Here is a 27,335-nt window from a genome sequence, read left to right on the forward strand (position 1 = left end):
TTTTGTCCCCTTTTTGAATATTGGCACCACATTTGCTATGCGCCAGTCCTGCGGTACCGACCCTGTTATTAAGGAATCTGAGAAGACTAAAAATAATGGTCTATATATCACAGAACTCAATTCCTGTAGTACTCTGGGGTGTATGCCATCCGGGCCCGGAGATTTGACAACCTTAGTGATTTCGAGGCGGCGGCGTACTTCCTGCTGGGTTAAGCAGGTAATATTCAAGGGTGAATTTATCGTATCACTGGTCATGTCATCTGCCATGGCATTTTCTTGTATAAAAACCGTAGAAAAAAAGTCATTCAGCAGGTTGGCTTTACCCTCCTCCCCTTCCACCATTTCACCAAGACTATTATTAAGGGGGCCAACACTATCGCTTTTCAGTTTTTTACTGTTTATGTAGTTAAAGAATATTTTAGGATTATTTTTACTTTCTCTCACAATGAGTCTCTCTGTCTCAAACTTAGCTAACTTAATTTGCTTTTTACATATTTTATTTAATTTTCTATAATTATATAATGCCTCATCACTACCTACCCTCTTTAATTCTTTTAAGGCTTTCTGTTTTTCTTTTATTGCTTCCCTTACAGCTCTATTTAGCCATAGGGGTTTCCTCCTATTTCTAGCATGTTTGTTCCCATAGGGTATATTTTCTGCACAAGCCCTATTCAGGATGCTCATAAAAGTCTCCCATTTGCTTTGTGTACTTTTATTACTTAGTACATCATCCCAGTTTATTGCACTAAGATCATCTCTCAACCGTTTAAAATTTGCTTTCCTGAAGTTTAGTGTCCTTGTAGCCCCTCTACTAGACATCTTACTAAAGAATACATGAAAACTTATTATTTTGTGATCACTATTCCCCAAGTAACCCCCAACTTGTATATTTGATATGCGGTCTGGCCTATTGGTTAATACAAGTCTAGTAGTGCTCCCCCTCTTGTGGGGTCCTGTACCATTTGTGAAAGGTAATTATCTTTCATTGTTATCAAAAATCTATTTCCTTTGCTGGAACTGCAAGTTTCTGTTCCCCAATTTATATCAGGATAGTTAAAGTCCCCCATAATAATTAGGTCTCCGAGACTCGCTGCTTTATCAATTTGCTTTATGAGGAGATTCTCTACCTCTTCCATAATATTCGGCGTCTTATAACACACCCCTATCAGTATTTTATTATTCATTCTCCCCCCCCTTATCTCCACCCATAGGGACTCTACATTCTCAGTACCCTCACATATGTTGTCACGCAGGATGGGTTTTAAGGATGATTTTACATATAGACACACACCTCCAGCTCGCTTATTTGTACGGTCATTCCTGAATAGGCTATAACCCTGTAAATTAACAGCCCAGTCATAGCTCTCATCCAGCCATGTCTCTGATATCCCCACTATATCATAATTTTCTTCTAACAATATTAATTCTAATTCCTCCACCTTATTTGTGAGGCTTCGGGCATTAGTGTACATGCACGTTACGTATGACTCTGTACCTGTATTCCTGCTTACAGTATTAACTGTCCTAACCCTTCCCCCCGTACCACCCCCAATTTCATTACTTGTGCCCTGGTCACTATCTGCACTACATTCCCCTTCTATAAAGTGAATACCCTCACCCCCCATTCCTAGTTTAAACACTCCTCCAACCTTCTAGCCATTTTCTGCCCCAGCAGAGCTGCACCCTCCCCATTAAGATGCAGCCCATCCCTAGCATAGAATCTGTAGCCAACTGAAAAGTCGGCCCAATTCTCCAGGAACCCAAAACCCTCGTTCCTACACCAATTCCTGAGCCACCTGTTAACCTCTCTGATCTCTCTTTGCCTCTCTGGTGTGAAAAATATACACAGACATACATATATATATGTATGTATATATATATATATTCTTTTGTAGCATCATATATATTGTGCAGGGTGAAAGAAGTGGGGGTAGTGTGACAACACAATAGGCCAAAGAAAGACACTCAATTCCCATACAGATGGTATATGTATCAACAACACACACACACACTATAACTATATATATATATATATATATATATATATATATATATATATATATGCGCAATGTATTGTAAAAACAAAAACCCAAAAAACAACTGTGGAATTGTGTTTTGTTTTTTTTTCTCCAATTTCACTGCACTTGAATTTTTTTTCCTGTTTTCAGATTTATCAAATGATAAAATGAATGGCATCATTCATAACATATAACTCTTCTTGCAAACACAAGCCGTTATATGGCTGTACACTTGTACACTGTCAACAGAAACATTTTAAAAGTTCTTGAAAGAAGGGGAAGTAGAAAAAAAGTGCAATAATGGAAAATTGCTGGTTGGGAAGGGGATAAACATGGTCGTCTGCTTACTAAACAATTATAATGTGATATTTTACAATTTGAATAAAGAAGTAATTTGGTTGAATTATCTATTTGAATATACTTTATACTAGTGTGTATGGCCACCTTTACATATAAGCAGAATAATTGGTCTTCTTCGCCTTGCTAAATTATATATTTATATAGTACATTGTCTATTTAAACGGAATATGCCAGTAGGATCAACCTTCTTAAGCTATCTATATGGGCATATAGGGCATAGAAAGGTGAAAATCTGATTTCTTATTCCAGAGAAATAGATGTTTTTCTTATATGCAAATGAGGTGTTAAGAAGATCTATGGACCAGACACTTATCTCGGTGAGAATCTGCCTCCAGAGCTTATTTTATATGAAAGGGGGAGTTACCAGGGTGATGCCGCCTTTAATTTCAAATAAAACTGTGGAGGCAGATTCTTAGGTAGATCTATGTTCTGCCCAAAGATTTTAACAGCTCATTTACATATTGTAAAAATGTGGATTTCTCTGGAATACGATATTTGGCCACAGATATCAAGGTATCATTTTATTCATCTTCCAGTGAAATACATGACCATATAGATGGCTTATTGTGGTTGATCCTACTGGCAGATTCCCTTTAATAGTTAAGCACATAACTTTTTCGGTTCATCTTAAACTTCCTAGCAAATGTAGGGCAATCTTATTTGTCAAATGGTCACATATAAGAAGGCAAAATTACATTAAGATGGAGTTTGATGAATGCTACCTGTAGTCATTACCCATTAGCACTGTATCCAGCTGTACAGATACACTTGCTGATAAAATGTCTTCTTAGTGTTGAAAGACAAACCAGACTTTGAAAACCATAACAACAGATTCTATATGATCTAGAAAGAAACTGTTACTTTATTCCAGATTATGAAAAACACGTTTGATAGCATGATGAAAGAGGAATCGTCGTACCAGGAGAAGGTGAATGATATGCTTCCCTGCATTACACAGCTTCACAAAGAGATGGAGGATCAAAAGAACAAGTTGGAGAGAGTCATAAAACAGGTTAATGTCCACAATTGTGCAGGAGAAACATGGCTTATGCTCTGTACAGACAGAGAGGCGATTTCTTACAAGGATCGGTTTTGTTTCAAGTGACTTCTGTTCACAAAAGCTCCAATGTGTAATCTTTTACCTTTTGTAACTTTACATCAAATCTTAAGAAAGCACCTTTATGTTTCCAAGTAAAACTCTCACACAAGTCCATATAAAAGGATTACTTAAAGCTGCATTGACCAGTTTCAAAAGAATGTAATTGCAGCAAATTGCTAATTGAAGGTATTGAATGCTCCCCACTCTTTGTAGTACACCTATTACCTTTTATAGGAAGCATCACCTTTGACTCAACTTCACTATACAGGCAACAAACCAATAATGTTAGAATGACCAAAACATTTCACATATTATTTAAAATACGAGTGCTGCTAAATTAGTGCAGGGACATGACCATGCACGAAATCAGCTGGACTATAAAACATACTCTGCACCAGGCTCTATTAGGGCACTCTGCATTGGGCTGTGTTAGGGCACTTTACACTAGGCTCAATTTGGGTACTGTGCAGCAGGCTCTGTTACGGCATTCTGCAGCAGACTCGATTAGCGTACTGTGTACATGGCTTTGTTAGGGCACTCTGCACACTCTGCACCAAGCTGTATTAGGTTGCAGTACTCCAGGTTGTGTTTGGGCACCCTGCGCCAGGATACATTAGGGTACTTTGCACTAGACTATTAGGGTGATGTGTGACAAGGCTCAATTAGGGTACTGTGCACCAAGCTCTATTAGGGTACTCTGCACTAGGCTTAAGGCCCAGTCACACTAAACAACTTACCAGCGATCCCAACAACGATACAACCTGATCGGGATCGCTGGTAAGTTGCTAGGAGGTCGCTGGTGAGATGTCACACTAAGCGACGCTCCAGCGATCCCACCAGCAACCTGACCTGGCAGGGATCGCTGGAGCGTCGCTACACGGGTTGCTGGTGAGCTGTCACATAGGCAGATCTCACCAGCAACCAGTGACCAGCCCCCAGCCAGCAGCAACGCATGGAAGCGATGCTGCGCTTGGTAACTAAGGTAAATATCGGGTAACCAACCCGATATTTACCTTGGTTACCAGCGCACACCGCTTAGCGCTGGCTCCCTGCACACCTAGCCACAGTACACATCGGGTTAATTACCCGATGTGTACTCTGCTACATGTGCAGGCAGCAGGGAGCTGGTAACCATGGTAAACATCGGGTAACCAAGAAGCCCTTACCTTGGTTACCCGATATTTACCTTCGTTACCAGCGTCCGCCGCTCTCACACTGCCAGTGCCGGCTCCCTGTTCCCTGCACTCCTAGCCACAGTACACATCGGGTTAATTACCCGATGTGTTCTCCAGCTACGTGTGCAGTGAGCAGGGAGCCGGCACTGACAGCTGAGAGCGGCGGACGCTGATAACGAAGGTAAATATCGGGTAACCAAGGAAAGGGCTTCTTGGTTACCCCATGTTTACCGTGGTTACCAGCGTCCGCAGAAGCAGGCTCCCTGCTGCCTGCACATTCAGTTGTTGCTCTCTCACTGTCACATACAGCGATGTGTACTTCACAGCGGGAGAGCAACAACTAAAAAATGGTCCAGGACATTCAGCAACAACGACCTCACAGCAGGGGCCTATTTTGTTGCTGGATGTCACACACAGCGACATCACTAGCAACATCGCTGCTATGTCACAAAAGTCGTTCCTTAGCAGCGATGTTGCTAGCGATGTTGCTTAGTGTGACGTGGCCTTTAGAATAGAATGGCAGCACCACCCGTGATCTGGCCTTTATACAGGTCAGGTCATGTGGTACGCTGGCCAATCCATAGATTGCTCCGGAAGTGCCCACAGCTGAAAAGGTTGTTGATTGGCTGCACTGCACCCTTTCAACAAACTTTATTAAAGAGATACTTGGCACTCAGATTGCAGAACAAAAGCTGTGATTTTTTATTTCTGAAATCTTTACAAAGTGAACAGAGCACAGACATTTCGGTCCTCATACCTCAGACCTTCATCAATGTGCATGCTGGAGTTCACTTCTGGCTTAGTTTCTTAGTATCTTCCGCTGTGTCAGGGTGGACACCGCAGGCTCCTTATCAACGTGTATGAAACAAACCACAAGTGAACTCCAGCATGAAGGTCCGAGGTATTAGGATCGAAACGTCTGTGCTCTGTTGACTTTGTAAGGATTTCAGAAATAAAAAATCTCAGCTTTTGTTCAGCAATCTGAGTGCCAAGTATCTCTTTCATGCCATACCAAGGGATTGTATCCTACTTGGGCACCACAAACAGAAGTGCCGAGGTCATTCTTCAATTCAACAAACTTTATTCTGCATCAGAACTCCGAACTTTAACATGAGGTGTCCGATACAAACCCCGAATATTACAGTTTAAGTTCACTCATCACTAATGATTAGCATACAGTACATATAATGTAGCTTCTCTGCAACATTCATAAAAGGATTGATACAGGCAAAATAAGCTGTTGTGTCTAGTGCTGCGCCTAGTAGGAAAGGTACATGATTCAAAGAACATTTAAGAGATACGTCATTTACCGCCCCTCTTACTGGCAATTTTATCTATGAATAAAGTGTATAATATATATATATATATATATATATATATATATATATATATATATATATATTATATAATATATATACACACACACACACACACACCCACCCACCAGATGAAATACATATTGAGCATGTCACCAATTTAATAAGTAACTATATTTCTAAAGGTTCTTTTGACATGAATTTCTCACAAGGTGTCTGTAACAACCCATCCAATCCACAAAGGCAAAGAAATCAAACCAAACATGTCCACAAGTTGTTACGTGTAATATTGAGAAATGACACAGGAAAAAAGCATTGACTGTATGGAGAAAGGGAAGTGTATAAAGTCGTGGAAAGTCATGCACCAACTAAAATCCATCAGTAATTAGAAAGGAATTATCCTGCCACTTAGTGAAAAATAATATCAGCTGGTTCAACTGATAGCCTATAAAAAGGTATGTCATTACCAAGGTGCCACACAAGGAACATCTCGTAGGGCATACATTTACAGTCCTATCTTTGTTTAGGTTAGACGTTGCATAGTCTTCAGTCATTAAAAAGAGCAGGTTGAGAACGCAATATAAGGCCCTGTGCGCACTAGGCATTTTTACCCACGGTTTTGCTGCGGAAATTTCTTGAGAAATGCTTGTGATCTTTCTGCAGACATTTCCCAGCAAAACCTATGGGAAAAAAAAAATAGCTGTGCGCACACTGCGTTTTTTTCTCAAGAAAATTCTTTCTGAAGATTTTCTTGAGAAAATTTCTTGAGAAAATGTGCATGTCACTTCTTTTCCGCAGGTACCTGCGGTATACCCCCGGTATTTCACTCCATTCATTGTAATGTAATCTCAAAATTCCGGGGGTATACCGCAGGTAGCAAATGATGTGCGGTATACCCCCGGTATAGCCGCGATTTACCTGCGGTAATGTTCATCGCTGCCTGCGGTTTGCAGGAAGTGATGTCATTATGACAGAAGAGGAAGGGGAGCAAAGTAACCACAGACGTCACACTCCCTGGACGCCGCACAGAAGCACTTCAGTGTGACCTCCAGGTGCCCGTGCAGTCTGTGTCCCGCTCCGGCCCCGCGGCTGCCTGCCCTGCAGTGTGTCAGTGTCTGCCCGCAGTATCAGAAGCTTGTCACCCTGCAGCGCAGGCAGACACTGACACACAGCAGTGCGTGCAGCCGCGGGGATGACAGGCGCTGCTGTCAGGAGGTGAGATGAGATCATTACCTGCTGTGACGATCTGCCTCCTGACGTCACCGCGGTCACTGCCGTCTATGCCCACGGCCCGAGACTGTCACTGGCGGTGACGTCACAGGCTCTCGCGATACTGCTGAGAACGCGGCGGGCATAGAAGGCAGTGACGTCAGCGCTGATGGCAGGACTGCAGGAGATCATCACAGCAGGTAATGATCTCATCTATCCTCCTGATGGCAGCGCTCATCATCCCCTGCAGTGACCTGGGCTGACCTATTGATGTTAGCTCAGGTCACTGCATTACTCTCCCAGCCAATGGGGAACCTTCTGTTCTTCATTGACTGGGACAGTGACTATGGTATGGATCGTCGTGGGACCCCCCCCATTTGGATTACGCCGGACCCGGATTTGATTGTTCTTGTCAATAAATTGGTGAAAGAGGGAATGTGGGGAGTGTTTTTTCAAATAAAACTTTTTTTGTTGTCTATTTTTTATTTCTTACTGACTGGGTTGGTGATGTCGGGTATCTGATAGACGCTGTGACATCCCTAACCCCAGGGCTTGATGCCAGGTGACATTACAGATCTGGCATCAACCCCATATATTACCCCGTTTGCCACCGCACCAGGGCAACGGGATGAGTTGGGGCGAAGCGCCAGGATTGGCACGTCTAATGGATGCGCCACTTCTGGGGCGGCTGCAGCCTGCTATTTTTAGGCTGGGGAGTGTCCAATAACAGTGGACCTCCCTAGTCTGAGAATATCAGACACCAGCTGTTCGCTTTACCTTGGCTGGTGATCCAATTTGGGGGGACCCCACATTTTTTGTTTTAAATTATGTATTTAATGTAAAATAACAGCATGGGGTGCCCTCTGTTTTGGATTACCAGCCAAGGTGAAGCTGCCAGCTGTGGTCTGCAGTCATCTGCTTTACCCTAGCTGGCTACAAAAGATGGGGGGACCTCACGTCATTTTTTTTTTAATTATTTATTTTTTGGCTAAATACAAGGCTTTGCACCCTTTGCCACATGAAAGTCACTAAAGGGTGCCAGCTTAGAATATGCAGGGGGGTGGGACATTATATAGGTCTTTCTCATCTATCTATTCATCTATCCATCTTTCCCTCTATCTATTATCTGCCTATCGATTATCTATTATCTATATTATTTATTGCAGTTCAGCATAAAAAAAACGCAGGGACCAACCTGCGGAAAAACCGCGGCAAAATCGCGGCAAAAACGCATGCGTTTCTCCCGCAGTTTTGGTGCGTTTTTTTTACCGCAGGTGCGGTAATCTTCAACTCCCAGAAGTTTCTCAAGACATTTTCTTGAGAAAAATCACTTTTCTAGTGCGCACATAGCCTAAAGGTTTACTCACAGGATCAATATATTCTAGGTTACAGTATATCACAAATGTGAGTACACCCCTCACATTTTTGTAATTATTTTATATCTTTTCTTGTGGCAACACTGAAGATGTCACACTTTGATACAATCTAAAGTAGTCAGTGCACAGCTTGTATAATCATGTAATTTTAGAGTTTCATCTAAATAACACAGCCATTAATGTCTAAACCACTGACAGCAAAAGTGAGTACACATCTACGTGAAAATAGCCAAATTGTGCCCAATTAGCAATTTTCTCCCCATGGTGTCATGCGACTCATTAGTGTTACAACGTCTCAGGTGTGAATGGTGTGCAGGTGTGTTAAATTTGATATCACTCACAATAACCAGTATGACCGTGTGTAACTCCAACATGGCTCCTGTCACGATGACTATGGGATAGCGGGGAACTGGGGCTCCTAAGTTGTCTCTCAAGGTAGGGAGTCCTATGCTATCCCTAACTTCTTTGATACTCCTGATGGCTGAGATGCCAGAGTATCTTTCCTGGCCCTGCTCCTGACCAGTTCTAATCTGATTCCCCTTCCCTCTCCCCTCAGGGAGGGATGGGACAGAACTGTGGTAAAACCCACAGATAAAGACTGACAAGGGAAAACAAAAACTCTCACAGTACTCACACACAAAAGGTAAAGACATTAAGAGGTTCAGGAGGAAAAACAAGAGCATGAACGAAGCTACAAAACAGGAGTAAACTCCACAACCGCACTAAGCAAAGAGCACATCTTTTACCAGTAAGTCTGGTACACCACACCTCACAGACCAACATAGAACAATAGCTGGCATGATTGAAAGGGTAAAGCATAAATAGGAGGGGAGTAGATGTGATAGACCTCCCCACAAGATGTAAGCAAAGGAGCAAGCAGACCAGCAGAGATTACTTATGCTAGCCTGCCTATGAATCAGCACACCGTATGCCGACGCCAGAGTCTACCTGTGTTGATCCCAGACACCAAAGAAACTATCGGGTGGAGTGTCAGAATCTGCAATCTGAACAGCACCCAACGCCACCATGACAGTCAAGGAAGTTTGTGCAAACCTCCGTGTGACAGCTCGTCATGGCAAAGTATTCTCGGAGCATCTGAAAAAAATAATTGTTGCTCTACATAAAGATGGTCTAGGTTATAATAAAATTGACAACACCCTGAAACTAAGCTGTAACATAGAGGCCAAGACCATGCAGTGGCTTAACAAGACAAGTTCACTTTGGAATAGGCCTCACCATGGTTGACCAAACAAGTTGAGTGGACGTGCTCAACATCATATTCAGAGGTTGTTTGCCAGCATTGCTGCAGAGGTTAATGCGGTGGGGCAGCCTGTCAGTGCTCAGACCATATGCCACACACTGCATCGTATTGGTCTGCATGGCTGTAGTTTTAGAAGGAAGCCTCTTCTAATGATGATGCACAAAAAAGCCCACAAACAGTTTGCTGAAGACAAGATTACTGGAACTATGTCCTGTGGTCTGATGAAACCAAAATAAACTTACTTGGTTCAGATGGTGTCAAGCATGAGTGGCGGCAAGCAGGTGAGGAGTACAAAAACAAGTGTGTTGCCCACAGTCAAGCATGGTGGTGGGAGCATCATGATTTGGGACTGCATGAGTGCTGCTGGTTGTGGGACGCTACAGTTCATTGAGGGAACCATAAATGCCAACATGTACTATGACATACTGAAGCAGAGCATAATCCCTTACCTTCAAAAACTGAGCCGCAGGGCAGTATTCCAACAAGATAACGACCCTAAACACCTCCAAGGCGACCACTGCCTTGCTAAAGAAACAGGGTAAGGGTGCTGGACTGGCCAAGCATGTCTCCAGATGTAAACCCTATTGAGTATCTATTGTACATCCTCAAACGGAAGGTGGAGGAGCACAAGCTCTTTAACATCCACTAGGTCCATCATGTTGTCATGGATTAGTGGAAGAGGATTCCAGTGGCTTCTGTGAATTTCTATTGAACTTGATGCCCAAGAGAGTTAAGGCAGTGCTTGAAAATGATAGCCACACAAAATATTGAAACTTTGGGAACAATTTGTCCATTTTCACTTTAGAAGTATGCTTACTTTTGTTGCAGTGGTTTGACATTAATTGATATGTGTTAAGTTATATAGAGGGCACATCAAATTTACACTGTTATACAAGCTGTACACTGACTAGTTTACATTATATGAAAGTGTCATAACTTCAGGTATTGTCCCATAAATAATAAATATTTACAAAAATGTGAGGGGTGTACTCCCTTTGATATAATGTAGATGGTGGGTACAAGAGGAACTTTTATAATAGTAAGAGAGGAACCGGTCTTATGTATAGTAGAAAAATTCCCAGTATTAAATCTAATAATAAACACTTTGGGCTACTGGCCACTAACTAAACATTTCCACACCTAAACCTAAGTTGAACATAGCACATACAGCTTTTTGTCTCTCTCACTCTATTTTCACTAACTAAAGACTGTATACTGCATTAATAAGCACAGCAGCTTAACTTTAGTTTAAAGGGTTATTCCCACCCAAAAAAAAAAAATCAATGTCCTAGCAGCCAGACCCTCAGCAATCCAAAGATCGAGGGTGTACAGCCCCAAAGCTAAATAGAGTGGAATGAGCATACTCGGCCTCTGCTCCATCCTTTGTTTACGAGGATGCTGGAGAATTCTGGAGGTGCAGCATGCACATGTCCACTCCATTAAAAGGGTGGTTCACCCATATTTTTTATTGTCTAGTTTGATATTATATTGAGAAACAATGTTTCTCTCAAATACCTTGTGTTGGCAATAGTGCCTGTGAGAGGCGCTACTGCAGACCGCTGTTCCCGCTCCAGTGCCGTCACAGTCAAGTGCCGCACACGTCACATCCGTGCAGCTGTTTGCATTCTTCCAGACTCACAGAGCTGTGGGCGGTGTTTCATCACTTATAACAGCCCGTCTGCTCCCTCCTCCCTCATAGCAGAACGCTGCAAGCAAGAGACGCGACACTCTGTGCTGTGAGGGAGGAGGGAGAAGATGGGCAGTGACAGCGGTGAAACACCGTTCACAGCTCAGTGAGTGTGGAAGAATGCAGCCGGCTGCACGGATGTGACGTGTGCAGCACTTGACGGGGACGTCACTGGAGCAGGAACAGCTGTCTGCAATAGCGCCTCTCACAGGCACTATTGCCAACACAAGGTATTTGAGAGAAACATTGTGTCTCAATAGAATATCGAACTAGACAATAAAAAATATGGGTGAACCACCCCTTTAAGGATGGGGCTCCATAGCCCCATTCTCAGGGTTTCAGAGCCCTTATGTCTGAATCGCTGGGTTTTTTCAGTATTTATTTATATAGTGCTAACATGCAGTCGTTTACAGGCATTGTTATCTCTATCCTTATTTGCTCTTATAACCTAAAGTTCATATCAAGTATGTCTTTGGAATGTGAGATGAAACCAGAGTACCTGGAGGAAATCCACACACATGTATAGGTAATATTTTTTGAGGAATAACACTTTAATAAGGACAAACTGAAAATCTCGTACTGGGGGGAGAATGACTTACAGGTCCCGCTACCAACCTACTTGGCACTTCATCTTTCCTCTAGTACTTCTGCTGTAGGCCCACTTTTTAGGATATACATCTTCTCACATTGTAACCACAGCATACATTCATTTGATACTATAGAAAGTGCTGGCCTCTCTTGTTTTTCTAAATTATACCTTAAGAAGATAGGGGAGTTGCTATCTTTATTTTGATCTTGCATCCTATCCTCAGATCTTTCCTTATTTTAATTAGAACTGAGCATAGCTAGATTCTACTTTCCCTAAATGAATTTGAAGCCTTGGCACAAGTAAATGTATGGTTTAATTTTTACTATTGGATCCCATCTGAAAGTGGTCACCTTGTCTCTGGCAGGTGGCTACACTTTGATGAAAATGTACCAAAGAGATTTAACATTTGTAACTTCACGTTTCTGTAGTGTAGCACAGGGCGGTAGTCATGGGCGAGGGATTAACTCCGGATGCCCCGAAATGCAACATGAAATTACTGGTTCTGACCATGTGTGCTGGGAACTCATGTAGTCCGCATAGTGCCACTGGTGTAGGCTGGCCAGAACCGGATGACGACTCACAAGGAGACCAACAGTTCAGTTTAAACCACAACTCTTTACTGTATGGTTTAATGCTCTGTTGCAACTTCATGTTCCAGATAGAGGGCCCATATATTCCAGCGCATTAACGTTACACATTATCAGACACAGTTCAACTTCCCTCTGGGTTGCTCCTGATCTAACTCATCCTGAGTCCCAGCGCATCCCAGTCCAGCTTAACTGCATACATCATGACGATCACCTTCCTCTCCAGCAGTCTCATGTGCAGTCTCCTTAAGGGTCCGATAATAACCCGACCCTGACCACTCAGTTGGTTGACTACATTCACACACCAGTTAAAGTCCACCTGGTACCTTGACGGCCACTAGAGTGCTGCACCGAAGAGATCTCCCGGTACCTTGACAGTTAAGAGGCCTGGCTGCTAGGGTTCTGTCCTCCAGCTTTTATTGTCTGGGCCACTCTGTTCAAGTAACGGTTTCATGTCAAAATCGTTTCCCCTTAGACCTCAGTAGAGCTTCTCATACAGCCAGATCAGATCGTATACTTTGCACTGACGAGGCACAATCATCCCCAAACACTGTCTCCAAATTAAGGTTCTGATCTGGCATAAATCATTAGTCATATGAAAAGGCTCGTTAAGGGTCGTTTCACACATCCGGCTTTTCGCCGGATTGCCGGATCCGTCACACTCCAGTATAGTGTTAATACTTTACAATGGCATTGCGGTAAGCTCCGGTCACATGCATGTCATGTCAGGTTGCCGCGGTGCCATTTTACTGTATTACACCGTACTGGAGTGTGCCGGATACGGCAATCCGCCAAAATGCCGGATGTGTGAAACAGGCCTAAAGGGCCACTTTTGACTTTTAGGATTGCTTCTTCCAATAGGTGGCACTAGAGTTCGTCTCCTTCCTCCATGAAGAGACAATTTGAATATTACCCGGAGGAGCATTGCAGCTATATGACTCCTCACCACTGACAGCCAGATTGGTTTGTCAGTCTCCACAAGGAGAAACGTTTTCCCCTTAGATGTCTAAACAGTGGTCACACCCTGTATCTCTGTTAACATTTGCGATTCACACCATCTTGCCTTCCGTCCCCTCGCTTTCTTTGCCACAAACCACTTACTGTTTGTGACATTTACGACTGACCAACTACAAGTCTGTCACTTTTGCTCACTATATCTTCACTGACTCTTCTGGATTGAATTGTCACTTTCCCCTTCACTTGAGCCCTCCCAGGATGCAATAGTCCCAACACTTATCTGTCTCTGACACTGCTGTCTATTGCTGTGCAGAATTTCCTTACAAACATCACATTAACATTATCACTGCCAGACGTTATACCTTACACATTACTATACAGTACACAAGCAAACATCACATAACAATATCATTCACATAATACAATACCTACAAAAAACACAAGATGTACAAAAGACACAAAACATTATAATACATGACGCGATTTCTAACGTTAGGGGTAGGAGTACGAAAGCTATTGTCCACCACTTTTATATGTACAATGTTTCGAGAGTGCTGTAGCATTTTGTGTTATGTTTGCATTGCAGCCACAATATACAAGCTACATAATTTTTCTGCATTGTACATACAACTACAGATCACTTTATATATGAGATTCCAACTAAAGTGACCAATTTATAGTTGAGCGAGTACCTAACTATTTGTACTCACTATACTCATAACGAATAGTCTAATACTCATTACTTTGAGTTTTTCCCCATTGACTTGCATTGCACACGCTATTCGGAATGAATACACGAGTATTAGTACTCGTTATGAGTATAGCGAGTACAAATAGGTACTCACTCAACTCTAGACCAATTCAATTTATGTAATAAAAAATGAATACATCTAAAGTAAAAAAAAAATTGTTGGCCTGGACAATTAACAGTGTTGACAAAATGTTTCATATCCACTAGAGTTCCAAGCTGGTAAAAGAAATCCGTTCTGCAAAGAAAAGCAAAGGAGAAACTCAAGATGAATGTGATATTAATGTTCGTGAGCTGAGAGACTTTAACAAATCCATCAATAAGATGCTGACCCGAGCAATGGATGAACACCCCGAGCTCAATGAACCTTTACAGATGTACTTTCACCAGGTCAGTATATTGTTGTTAAATTACTATGCTTTATCATCTATGTCAAACAGAAACGTCCCCCAATTAAAGGAAACCTGTCAACTTTGGAAAAAAAACCCCCTCTATTTACCTGCATATAATGGGCTAATTTGCCGGTAAATGGCGCTATAATTCTGGCTGAACACCTTACTGAAAGTGATTGATGGCTCGCTCTGCAGAGCCCACTGTCAAAGTGCCGGGGTGTACCTACAGCCTAGCGGTCACAGTATAGTTAAACAGTAACTGTAACCACTCTGTACACACCCCCATGACTGGAGGCGGGTAGCTCACGGTAGACACACTTTTAGAAAGGCAGCCAGTCAGCGTTAGCGCTCAATTTACCTACAAATTATCGCTATATGTGAAGGTAAACAGTATTTTTTGAGGTGACAGGGTCCCTTTTAGGCCAAATAATTTTATGGGATGAATAAGTGGGGAATATTTCTCTGTTGTAAAGCACTGTTGCCTTGTGTCACGCCTGTGACTTGCATTGGTGGTAAGTGATGGAAAGCAGCCCTGACCTATCCCTAAGTAGCAGAGGGTTTATTAGGCAGCTCCTCCCACTACTGCTCACTTGATATATACTTCTTGTTCAGTTCCCTTCTAGACTCCTACAAGGTGCTTTCTGTTATTGTTTCTGCTGTTTTCCAACCTGGCTCGTCTACTCGCTTTTCTCGACACCTCTACTCCTGATGTCGGCTACGAATATTTAACCTGTGTTGCCTGCGCTGACCTGATAGTCAGACCATGTCTTTTGCATTTGTCCGCCTGTACCTCGTACCAAAGTCTCTGACCCTCTCTTCAGCTGCTGCAGTCCTGGGGACTGTCTAGGTGTTGCATCTGGTGACTACTGGCAGCGCAGAACCTATCATCGCCATCAGAGACTCTAGTGAATACCCAGTAGTTACACCCTTCCAGGGCGAGTCCGGCCCATGTCGCAGTGTGTCCACTCTCACCAGTATTCCACTTTGCAACATTGTAGTTCATGTTTAAATCTAAGGACAATATCTGCATGGAGGTTGTATGTGGTCACATTTTTGCATGAGTTTCCGTTTGATTCTCCGCTATCCGTCCAGATTTGAAAACCATATTGTAAAGTAAACTAGTCCATCGCCGATTTTGGTAAACATTAATATCTAGAGGCATATTAGAGCCTACCATGTCTCAGGTAAACTCAACTCCTTATTATAAAGTGGGGCTGTAGAGAAGAAGAGTGTGCGGAACGTCTGTATATATTTCCCATTGTATTTATAGCAGCAACATATTCTGCAGCAGTGTACAGAAGTTTGCAACATGCACATAAGTCGCTTCCCAAAAGGGCTTATAACTTCAGACACACACGTAATCAGTGTAAGGCCTTGTGCCCACAGGACGTTTTTATAGCATTTTTTTCTAGCGTTTTGCATTGCTTTTTTTAATCAATAAAAGCAAGGAAAATGCATCCCTGAAAAGTTATGAGAATCGGGACTTGCTGAGCCCCGTTGCTTCTTTTTCAGTTGCTTTTTTTCTTGCTGAAAAAAGAAGCAACGTCAATTGTTTTAGCGTTTTTTCCTGCTTTTTTCCCCAATTAATTTCTATGGAGTCAGGGAAAAAAAGCAGCAAAAAACGCATTGTAATGCCCAAGTTGCTTTATATTTCATGCGTTTGGGCGTTTTTAGGTAGAAAAGAAAGCTATGGCTATGTAGATTCCCTCATAGAAGAAAGCCACATAGCCAGGGTCAACAGCTATTTCCTTATCTCCCATTGTTTATGCGACACCTCTCTACAGGGACCCCCCGCTGACGTCACAAGGTAAAGAGTTCATCCCAGTGGAGAGCCGATGGGCTCCAGGACCCGCCGGTAAGCAGCTGATTGTTTATGTCCAGCAGTGAAATGCCTGCCGGCTTTTTAACAATCATATGATGAATCAGCTGATCTTCGCTGGACGTAAACGGTCAGATGATGCTATCAGGTGACAGCATCAGCTGATTACTGGCGGGTCCTGGAGCCCATGGGACGCAACCCAGTAGTCTGCAAAGGCTTTTAAACAATCAGCTGATGTGTAATCTGATTCAGGTCCTTAAACCTGTGTCAGGTTCAAAGACCTGAATCCAATATCATCTGATCAGAAGGCAAACCAGTTTGCTTTCCGCTCAGATGATATTGGATCAGGATTGGACATAGTAGGACCCTCTACCCAGGATTACGGCAGAGGTGGGGGGGGGGGTCAATAAAGATGGAGTCACTAATTCTGTTGTGTTTTATTTCTAATAAAAATATTTTTCTCTGTGTTGTGTTTTTATATTGTTACTAGAAATTCATGGTGGTTATGTCTAATATTGGCGTGACACCATGAGTTTCAGGTTTAGGGCCAGCTGATAATGGGGTTAGGGCCAGCTTTGTATTATTACCCAGCGAGCCACCCGATACCAGGGTCGCTGGAATAGTTGGATACAGCGCCAGAAGATGGCACTTCCTATGAACGCGCCATTTTCTGGGGCGGCTGTGGACTGCAATTTGCAGCAGGGGGGCCCAGAAAGTATGCGGATTCCAGTCCCCAGCTGCCTAGTTGTACCTGGCTGGACACATAATTGGGCAAAGCCCACGTTTTGTTTTTGTTTTTTTAATTATTTTATGAAATTCATGAAATAATTAAAAAAAAGGGCTTCCCTATATTTTTGGTTCCCAGCTGGGTACAAATAGGCAGCTGGAGGTTGGGGGTAGCCTGTACCTGCCTGCTGTACCTGGCTGGCATAGAAATATATGGCGAAGCCCATGTCGATTTTTTTTTTTTAATTCATTTAAAAAAAACAAAAACCCAAAACACAACCCAAAAGGGTTAGGGGTAAAAAAAAAAAAAAGGCTTCCGCTGCATTTTCTATTGCTAGCTAAGGGTAAATCAAACAGCTACTGGCTGCTAACCCCTACTGCTTGGTGTTACCTTCACTAGCAATGGAAAATTCAGGGAAGCCCTTTTTTCTTGAGTTTTTTTGCCAAAAAATTAAAAAAAAAAAAAAAAAAAAAAAAAAAAAAAATTACGTGGGCTTCGTCCAATTTTTGTGTCCAGCCAAGTTCAACCAGACAGCTGGGGACTGGAATCGACAGCGCTAAGTGGCCCAAGCTTTCTGGGCCCTTCGCTGCGTATTGCAGTCGGCAGCTGCCCAAGAAAATGGTGCTTTCATAGAAGCGCCATCTTCTGGCGCTGTATACAACTCTTCCAGCGGACCTGGTGCCGAGTGGCACGCTAGGTAATAAGGGGTTAATACCAGCTTTGTTTTACCAGCTTGTATTAAGCCCAAGATTTTTAATGTCAGGCCAAGTTTGACCTGGCCATTAAGAATCTCCTATAAAGGGTTAAAAAAAAAAAAAAAAAGACACCACAGAGAAAAAATACTTTATTAGAAATAAATACACAGACACACTTAAGGACTCCATCTTTATTACTCCCTCTCACCCCTCCTCAATCCTGGTCTTCTGTCACCGATCTAGCTCTGTTATATCAGAAAGCACGGGGGAGAAAGAACGCTTCTGCTCCCCATGCTATCTAATCACTCAATGAGTGAGCAGAGACTGCAGGTTGGTAAGCAAAGACATCACCGCTGCCACTGTTGCCATAGTAACCTAATGAGCGGGTTACTATAGCAACGATGATCTCTGAGCACCTGATTCCTGGCGCCACTATTCACCTGCATGAGCCGGTGAATAGCGGCGCCGGTAAATGATTTCATAGATCATCATTTTCCTGTCACTTTTAGTCCAAAATGGAGATTGAAGAAAATGGGTTGAACAAGGAAATGACATCAGAACACCTTTTTTTTTCCTCATCCAACTTTAATGAGCTGAAACAAGCAGTCAATAGTAACAAAAAAAGCATGAAAAAAAAGCATGACAAAAAGCACAAAAGCATGAAAAAAAAAGCATGAAAAGAAGCAAGAAAAAAAAAGCATGAAAGCATGAAAAGCACAAAAAAAAGCAACTTTTTTGTGCTGAAAAAAAAAGCACCATGGGCACATACCCTTAGGGTCCTCTCATATTGGCATATAAAATGGACTAGTGGAATGTGAGAAAAGAAAAGAAAAAAAAAAAAAAATCACATTGCACTCCGACCAATGTAAGTCAATGAGACACAGCAGACCTGAGAGTTTTTCCTCAGCTCAAATTGGACTGAAGAAAAACATTGCAGCATGCAGCGATTACACTCATCTATTGGACAGAACTCGTCAATTCAAGTCAATAGATTAGAGATAAACATTTGACTCCTCGTGCACATCCGTTTGCCGTCCATGTGGCATACGTGTGACGTCTTTTTTTACTGCTACATTAGTAATCTGTAGTATAGAAAACTGTAAATGATCTTGTAAATGACTATAAAATAATAGTTGTTGAGGAAAAAAAAACGCACGTCATACGTGTGGCATATGGATGCTAGGTGAGAAAAAAAAAAAATGCACCCGTACATGACATACGGAATTCAAAACGGATTTCACTTGTCTCACTTTTCTAGAAGGGAATGGGATCACTTTTTTCCACACCAGTGTGAAAGTACGCTAATTAGGCTGGGGGTCACACTTGTGTATCGCTTCTGATGCCAGAGCAATGGATGCGATATGCGAATGACCCTCGGCTCAGGCTCTGCTGCGAGCGTGAGCAGAGTATCATGCGTCTGTGACCCAATCTTGCAATCGGGTCACAGCTGCGGAGGAGAGGGTGGGCGCTGTGGAGGAGAGGGAGGGTTTAATCCCCCCCATCTCCTCCATTGTCAGTCTGTGCGTATATCGCACTCTACTTGAATAACACCCGAGTGCAGTCCGATGTTTTTCTTGTACCCATAGACTTGTATGGGTGTGAGTGACACTGCTCTTGCAGACCATCGCTGCATGCTGCAATTTTTTCCTCAGTCTATTTAGGGCTGAGGAAAAACTCGCAGATCTGAGCTGCAGCATTGTCTAACATGGGGCCGAGTGCAACGCGAGATTTTCTCACATTGCACTCGTGCGAGTCATACGCAAGTGTGACTCTGGCCTTAGTGTTATTATAACCCTTAGGCACCCCCAACATCTGTTTACCAAATGCCACAGTTTTGTTTGTTTTTAGTTTTTTTTTTTGTCTTTATAGGTTTTACTGAGTGGATTATTTTTATATTTTGATTGACCGACTTTTACAAATGCAACAGCAGTTCGGGTTTGTACACTTTTATTTTATTCTTGTAAAATCTTTTATTTTATTTTTTAGCCTCCTTAAGGGACTTGAACCTGTGAGCATTTGACCACTTATACTATATTTTGCAATGCCACAGTATTTCAGTGTATAGTGAAAATTGCGGTCTCCTGTGAACCGCAGCTTGTGGAGTACAAAGATGGCAGAGATGAGGTACTCCAGCAGGCCCCTGGCTGCTATGAAAGCCATCAGTGCCCTGCAATTGTGTTGCGAGGGACTGATAGAAGCCAGTGCACGTGCTCCGACAATTACACTATTTTAGGCCACTGTCAGAGATTAATAGCATCACTTAAATGGTAGAGAAAGCTCAGATGAGCCTATCCTCACATGGTGATGCTATTACTAATGTACATGTATGTTATTTTGCTCTAAGGGGTTAATGACTTGTCACCTGCAGTAAAAAAGATGTAGTCTCTTAAGGTGGCCATACACTTCAGATTGCTGTATATGTTTATTCAACCCTTGCCCCCGTTTTATACATTTGCACATAGGATTCCGCTCAGCATGATTGTATTCTGGTTGGGAAGAGGGGCGACAGCTGTGGCCAAACTCCTGATAGCGGCTTAGTTTCCTTCAGAAGAAAGGATTAGTCATGTTGAAATCCAGCAGTCTTATTCTTTTATGCCCCAACATCTGAAAGATGCGAAAACACCCCCATATTTGTTGTCAGTTGGTTCAGCTGACACAAATGTGTATTGCCATATTACATTATTCACACTAGTCTGAAATTAGTGAAACTTGCTAATGGCATCATTTACCGATTGCGTTATTATTAATCAAGATTAATTAAGATTATTTAGAGCAGTTGTCAAAGAGCTTAAAAAAAATATATATCTGCCATGTTCATTAGAGAACTATATAAGCCATTAGGAAACTATATAGTGAGTGCAACATGGCCACCGAACAAGTCATGGAGGGAAGGTATGTATCACAGAGGTAATCTTCAGTGACGTAAGTCCAAAAGCAAGATCCAGTACGTATAGTATTGAGAGTGTTTAAAGGGCATGGCAAGGGCCTTATTTATAAGCAGTCATAGAGAAGGGTAGGACTGGCTGCTCACATATCCTCAACCCAGGGCGTGGTATGGTGAATATAAGGAAGTCCAGGTGTATCGTTAGGTATCTATTTATGGAGGTAAGAAGGCCTCCTGTATATAGTCTCCATGCTAAGACTTGTATACTGGACTATCACTAAAGTGCCATTGTTAGCACTATGTATCCTGTTTTTCTTGCATTGAAAGGCCATTTATTTTCTGTATTGACAGCATGCTTTATGGAGTTTTAATAAAGCAGCCTGGACGTTTTATTTAAATTGCCTTCAAAGCCTACCTCACAAGCAATAGAGGGAGATAACCAAGAATATTGTCTATAAAATTAATGTTGTCTCATGCGCAAAAGATGTTGTGTGGTGAGATATGGAACCTAAAAGTCAAAAGTTCAAAACATTGTTATCCTTTTGCTCATCACTGTACAACCTAGAATCGATAGCTATATAAAAGCTAATTTACATATACAATGCTTTGTTTTAGTTTGGTTTACAAATACCCACCGGGACTTCAACACCAGGAAGCTCAAGATCAGGTTCCATACGAAGTTCAGTATCATCTGTCCGGTAAGTAAACAGTTAATCAATGGTTATTATTATTTATTTATAGAGCACCATTGATTCCATGGTGCTGTACATGAGAAGGGGGTTACATACAGAATACATATATACGTTGCAATAGACAGACTAGTACAGAGGGAAGAGGGCCCTGCCCTTGCGGGCTTACATTCTATAGGATTTTGGGGAGGAGACAGTAGGTGGGGTGTAGGTTGGGCGGCAGCTCCGCACGGTGGTGGGGCGGCAGCTTCGCACGGTGGTGGGGCGGCAGCTGCGCACGGTGGTGGGGCGGCAGCTGCGCACGGTGGTGGGGCGGCAGCTGCGCACGGTGGTGGTGAAGCAGTGAGGTCATTGAAGGTTATAGGCATTTCTGAACAGATGAGTTTTCAAGTTCTGTTTGAAGTTTGCAAGTGTAGTAGATCGTCTGACATGTTGAGGCAGCGAGTTCCAGGAGACTGGGGATGCTCGGGAGAAGTCTTTGAGTCGGTTGCGTGAGGAGCGAATGAGAGAGGAGAGAAGGAGATCTTGGGAGGATCGGAGATTGCGTTTTGGAGAGTAGTGAGAAATTAGTTCAGAGATATATGGAGGAGATAGATTATGGATGGCTTTGTAGGTCAGTGTTAGTAATTTGAATTGGATACGGTGGAAGATTGGGAGCCAATGGAGGGATTTGCAGAGAGGAGAAGCAGGGTGGTATTGCGGAGAGAGGTGGATCATTCGGCAGCAGAATTAAGGATGGACTGGAGAGGGGCGAGCGTGTAAGCAGGGAGACCACAGAGGAGGATGTTGCAGTAGTCGAGGCGGGAGATTATGAGGGCATGCACTAGCATTTTTGTAGATTGGGAATTGAGGAAAGGGCGGATTCTGGAAATATTTTTGAGTTGAAGACGGCAGGAGGTGGTCAGGGATTGGATGTGTGGTATGAAGGACAAGGCAGAGTCAAACGTCACTCCGAGGCACCGAACTTTGTGTGCTGGGGGGAGCGTGAGGTTATCGATTGTAAAAGGTAGATCAGGTAGAGGGTGTAGGCGAGATGGAGGAAAGATGATCAGTTCGTTTTGGCCACATTGAGTTTTAGGAAGCGAGAGGAAAAGAAGGAAGATATAGCCGATAGACACTCTGGGATTCTGGACAGCAGAGAAGTGACATCTGGACCAGAGAGGTAGATCTAAGTGCCATCGGCATATAGGTGGTACTGGAAGCCGTGGTACTTTGAGTTGTCCCAGGCCAAATGTATAGATGGAAAAGAGTAAGGGTCCCAGGACAGACCCTTGAGGGATGCCAACAGAGAGATGGCGGGATGAAGAGGTTGTGTGGGAGTGGGAGACACTAAAAGTGCGGTTGGAGAGGTTCTGAAGAGATCCAAGAGAGGGTGAGGTCTCTGACACCAAGGGAAGAGAGGATCTGTAGTAGCAGGGAGTGGTCGACAGTGTCAAAGGCTGAGGACAGGTCTAGAAGTAGGAGTATAGAGAAGTGGTTGTTAGCTTTGGCAGTAAGTCATTCATTTGTGATTTTAGTCAGGGCAGTTTCAGTGGAATGATGTGGACGGAAGCCGGACTGTAGGTTGTCAAAGAGAGAGTTAGAGGAGAGGTGGGAGGAAAGTTCAGCATGGACATGCTGTTCCAGGAGTTTTGAGGCAAATGGGAGTAGTGATATGGGGCGATAGCTGGCAGCAGAGGTTGGGTCAAGGGAAGGTTTCTTTAGGATGGGTGTGACTGCATGTTTAAAAAGGCAGAAGGGAAGATACCAGTTGTTAAAGATAGGTTGAAGAGATGGGTTAAGGCTGGAATAAGCATAGCGGTGAGGTTGCGGAGGAGGTGGGATGGGATGGGGTCAAGTGCGCAGGTTGTGAAGTGCGCTTTTGAGAGAAGATGAGGGGGTTGTGGTGGTTGAGCAGAAAAGACTTGTCTGGTTTGGTCGATCTTTTCTTTCAAATGTGTAGTAAATTCTTCTGCGAAGATGAGGGAGGTTGGAGGGGGCAGCGGTGGGCGAAGAAGGGAATTAAAAGTATTAAATAGCTGTTTGGGGTTGTGTGTTAAAGAGGATATGAGGTTTCTGAAATAATCCTGTTTAGCGGAGGTGAGGGCCAAGCGAAATGTATGAATCGCATTTTTGAATGTGGTGAACTTTTCCTGGGAGTGCATTTTCTTCCAGCGCCGCTCTGTAGCCCTAGACACTTGCCGTAGTGAGGCTGTTGTGCCAGGGCTGTCTATTGATTCGTCTCACGCTGCCGTGTACAAGGGGAGCGACTGAATCAATAGCTGATGTGAGTGGCGTTGTAAAAACTGATAGCACCGTTTGTGTCGTGGAGTGAAGATATGGAGGACAGAGGTAGGATAGAGTCTGAAAGGGTGTGTATGTTGATGTGTGCAAGGTTTCTGCGGGGTGTGCTAGGTGCTGAACAGGGGGGGGGGGGCAGGTGAGGAGGACAGGGCTGAAAAAGTCAGTAGATGGTGGTCGGATAAGGAGAGAGGGGAGGTTGTGACGTTAGATAGAGAACAGAGACGGGTGAAGATAAGGTCTAGTGTGTGTCCATCTTTATGGGTGACAGAGGCGGACCACTGAGTTAGACCAAAAGATGAAGCGAGGGAGAGGAGTTTGGAAGCAGCTGACTGGCGGGTGTCAGAGGGGATGTTGAAGTTACCCATGATGATAGTGGGAATGTCAGCAGAGAGAAAGTGTGGAAGCCAGGCAGAGAACTGGTCGATAAAGGTAGTTGTTGGGCCCGGGGGTCTGTATATGACAGCCACTTGGAGTTTGGAGGGAGAATAGATGCGGACAGCGTGCACTTCAAAGGAAGGCAGGACAAGATAGGGTAGAGGTGGGATTGGGTTAAAGCTGCAGTTGTTAGAAGGAGGCCCACTCCTCCACCCTGTCTATTGCCAGGGCGAGGAGTGTGGGTGAAGTGAAGGCCACCGTAGCACAGCGCAGCAGGGGAGGCAGTGTTGGAGGGTGTCAGCCATGTTTCAGTGAGGCCCAGAAAGGATAGATTGCTAGAGGTAAAGAGATCGTGAATGACATGCAGTTTATTACAGACAGAACGGGCATTCCAGAGTGCTCCAGAGAGAGGGTGAATGGATTTTATATTGGAGAGGTTGCGGTAGTTACTACTAGGTGGGGAGCGATAGGTGGGGGTGATAAAGAGGAGTGTCTCATCTGTGGGGGTCCAGAAGATATGTCACCAGCAGTGAGAAGTAGAGAAAGGGAGAGCAGGTGGGAGAAGGAGAGTGGACGGCGTGGTTTGCGTGTTATTAAAAGAGATCTGAGATTTAGGAGCAGGTCAGTAGATGTGGACAGGTGGGGAGGTAAGAGGGAAGGGGAGATAAATATTTGTTTGGAGAGTGCTGGGGTTTGGGGATAGCGAAGGAGAGTGAGAAGGAGAGGGGCAAAGACTGTGAGGGCATAGGTGAACATAGTGAGAATAAAGTTTACAAATGTGAATAAAAGGGGGGGGGGGAGAATGCAAGCAAAAGACAAAGTGAAAGAGGTTTCGCTCACCTTCTGGCCACTTCTGGGACATTTTTGGAATATTTCTGATTGCCCACTTAGAAATCCCACTTAGGGAATCACACAGAAGTACAACGTTTCATGAAAACCACAATCTCAGAATTATTGGAATATATTAAAGGAAACCTGTCACCACTTTTTTGGCGTATAAGCTGCGGCCACCACCACCGGGCTCTTATATACAGCATTCTAACATGCTGTATATAAGAGCCCGGTGGTGGTTTAACATAAAAAACAGTTTATAATACTTACCCAACGGTCGCGCGGTGGGCCTTACGGGCGTCTCCTCTGTTTGGTGCCTCTTTTGTCCATCTTTGTGCTCCTTCTCTAGCCGCGGTGCATGACGGATCCGACATCATACACACTCGCCGGCATTCAGGTCCTGAGCAGGCGCACTTTGATGTGCCCTGAGCAGGGCAGATCAAAGTATTGTGCACCTGCACAGGACCGGCGAGTGTATGACGCAGCCGCGTCATGCACCCAGGCTTCAGAAACATGACGAAGATTGCCGAAAGAGGTGGTGCCGGCACCGGACACGCCCATAAGGCCCACCGCAGCGGTCATTAGGTAAGTATTATAAAGTGTTTTTTATGTTATACCCCCGGCCTCTGGGGTATAACATATGTTAGAATGCTTTATATAAGAGCCCGGTGGTGGTGGTGGCTGAAGCTTATAGGTCAAGAGCAGTGACAGGTTCCCTTTAAAGCATGCCTGAGTTATTACCACAAAGTGACACCGGTCAGAATTGGAAAAATTGGCCTGGTCAGGAAAGTGAAAACAGGCTGGGGTTGAAGGGATTAACAGAGAAAGGGATAGTGGTAAGTGACTATGTTGTTTTTATAAGTCCTTTGCAATTTTAAGCATTTTTTTTTCATTGAGACGGCTCATTTAAATGTGATTTAATAATTTTAACTATTCATAATTAATTCTGATATGTGCATTTATTTACTCCATTTGCAGGTCAACTTCTTCAAGAGCTTCAACAAGCTCTCTTCCATCATCGAGAGTAAACGTAGTCCAACTTAATCTTCCTGCGGGCTCTCCACCATCAAGTGCATCTTCAACAGCTCGCAGCTCTAAGGCATCAAGCAGAGGGAGCAGCCAAAGAAGCTCAAAGTAGAAGTGCAAAGAAAAAAATATCAATTTCCACGTTGCTTAATCTTATTGATTTGTGTACTGTGGTATAAAAGGCCGATGCGGTGACCCCCTCCCCCCCTCCCAATTCTCTATATTCCTCAATTTAGTATAATCATTTTGGACTGAAAAAGTATATCAGTCTTCTGGCTTCAAAGCAGCACTTAATTTTTTTTTTCCTCCGATCACTGGAGTAGTGATTTAAATCTAGGTCTCCTGTCCGGCTATGGACATTTAATTTCATTGCTCCGGTCCCACACCGCCATCTTGTGCCCATGACGTCTGATTGGACAGAAGTTGTGTTACATCACAAGAGCTCAATACAAGTCTATTAGAGCAAGGACGGTACTTTCATAGACTTGTATTGATTTGTGACCTCCAGCGCGCTCCATGAAACATTGGAGCTGTTGGCAAGTCACAAATTGCCGGAGAAGACTCACATTAGCGCTGGTGAGAAGATGAAGCCGCAGGAAGGCTTTTATGAGACAGGGGTCAGGGGTCTTAGATTTAAAACATCCCTCCAGCAGAGAATTTAATATAAAGAAAAACAGTTGAAGTGAAGCTTTGAAGTTACAAGCACAGAGCAGAAGCGTTCTAGCAAGGAGCAAAATATGCAGACTCAATTTCTCACAAAATTATAAAAGCAGTCACAAAAAAAAGAAGCAAAAATAAAAAACAGCTATTGAATAAATCTATTGTGAACTGGCTAATTACATTAGCTTAGATTAGCCAAACTTCATTTATCTGGATAGCTGAGAATTGAGGTCCAGAAGTGATAGTCTCCTGCTGGTAAAGAAGGGAATTTTGTTACTTACCGTAAATTCCTTTTCTTCTAGCTCTTATTGGGAGACCCAGACGATTGGGGTATAGCTACTGCCCTCTGGAGGCCACACAAAGCACTACACTAAAAGTGCAAGGCCCCTCCCCCTCTGGCTATACCCCCCCCGTGGTATCACGGGTTCTCCAGTTTTAGTGCCAAAGCAAGAAGGAGGAAGCCAATAACTGGTTTAAACAAATTAACTCCGAATAACATCGGAGAACTGAAAAACCGTTCAACATGAACAACATGTGTACCCGCAAACAACAAAAAAACATCCCGAAGGACA

The 27,335-nt window shown here is 43.4% G+C and overlaps 1 protein-coding gene across 1 annotated transcript in view; it reads left to right on the top strand.

Annotated features, from left to right (window-relative positions):
• Positions 1–27,103, top strand: part of CCDC39 (coiled-coil domain 39 molecular ruler complex subunit) — a 137,712-nt gene extending 110,609 nt beyond the window's left edge. Inside the window, exons 17-20 of the mRNA XM_075338542.1 lie at positions 3,250–3,390; positions 14,593–14,772; positions 21,515–21,597; positions 26,056–27,103. Coding sequence (XP_075194657.1) covers positions 3,250–3,390; positions 14,593–14,772; positions 21,515–21,597; positions 26,056–26,215 — 564 coding nt within the window. The 3' untranslated portion in view covers positions 26,216–27,103. The remainder of the gene's footprint in view (positions 1–3,249; positions 3,391–14,592; positions 14,773–21,514; positions 21,598–26,055) is intronic.
• Positions 27,104–27,335: the final 232 nt, after the last annotated feature.

This window comes from Anomaloglossus baeobatrachus, chromosome 3 (genome assembly GCF_048569485.1).
Source record: "Anomaloglossus baeobatrachus isolate aAnoBae1 chromosome 3, aAnoBae1.hap1, whole genome shotgun sequence".
Classification (NCBI taxonomy): domain Eukaryota; kingdom Metazoa; phylum Chordata; class Amphibia; order Anura; family Aromobatidae; genus Anomaloglossus; species Anomaloglossus baeobatrachus.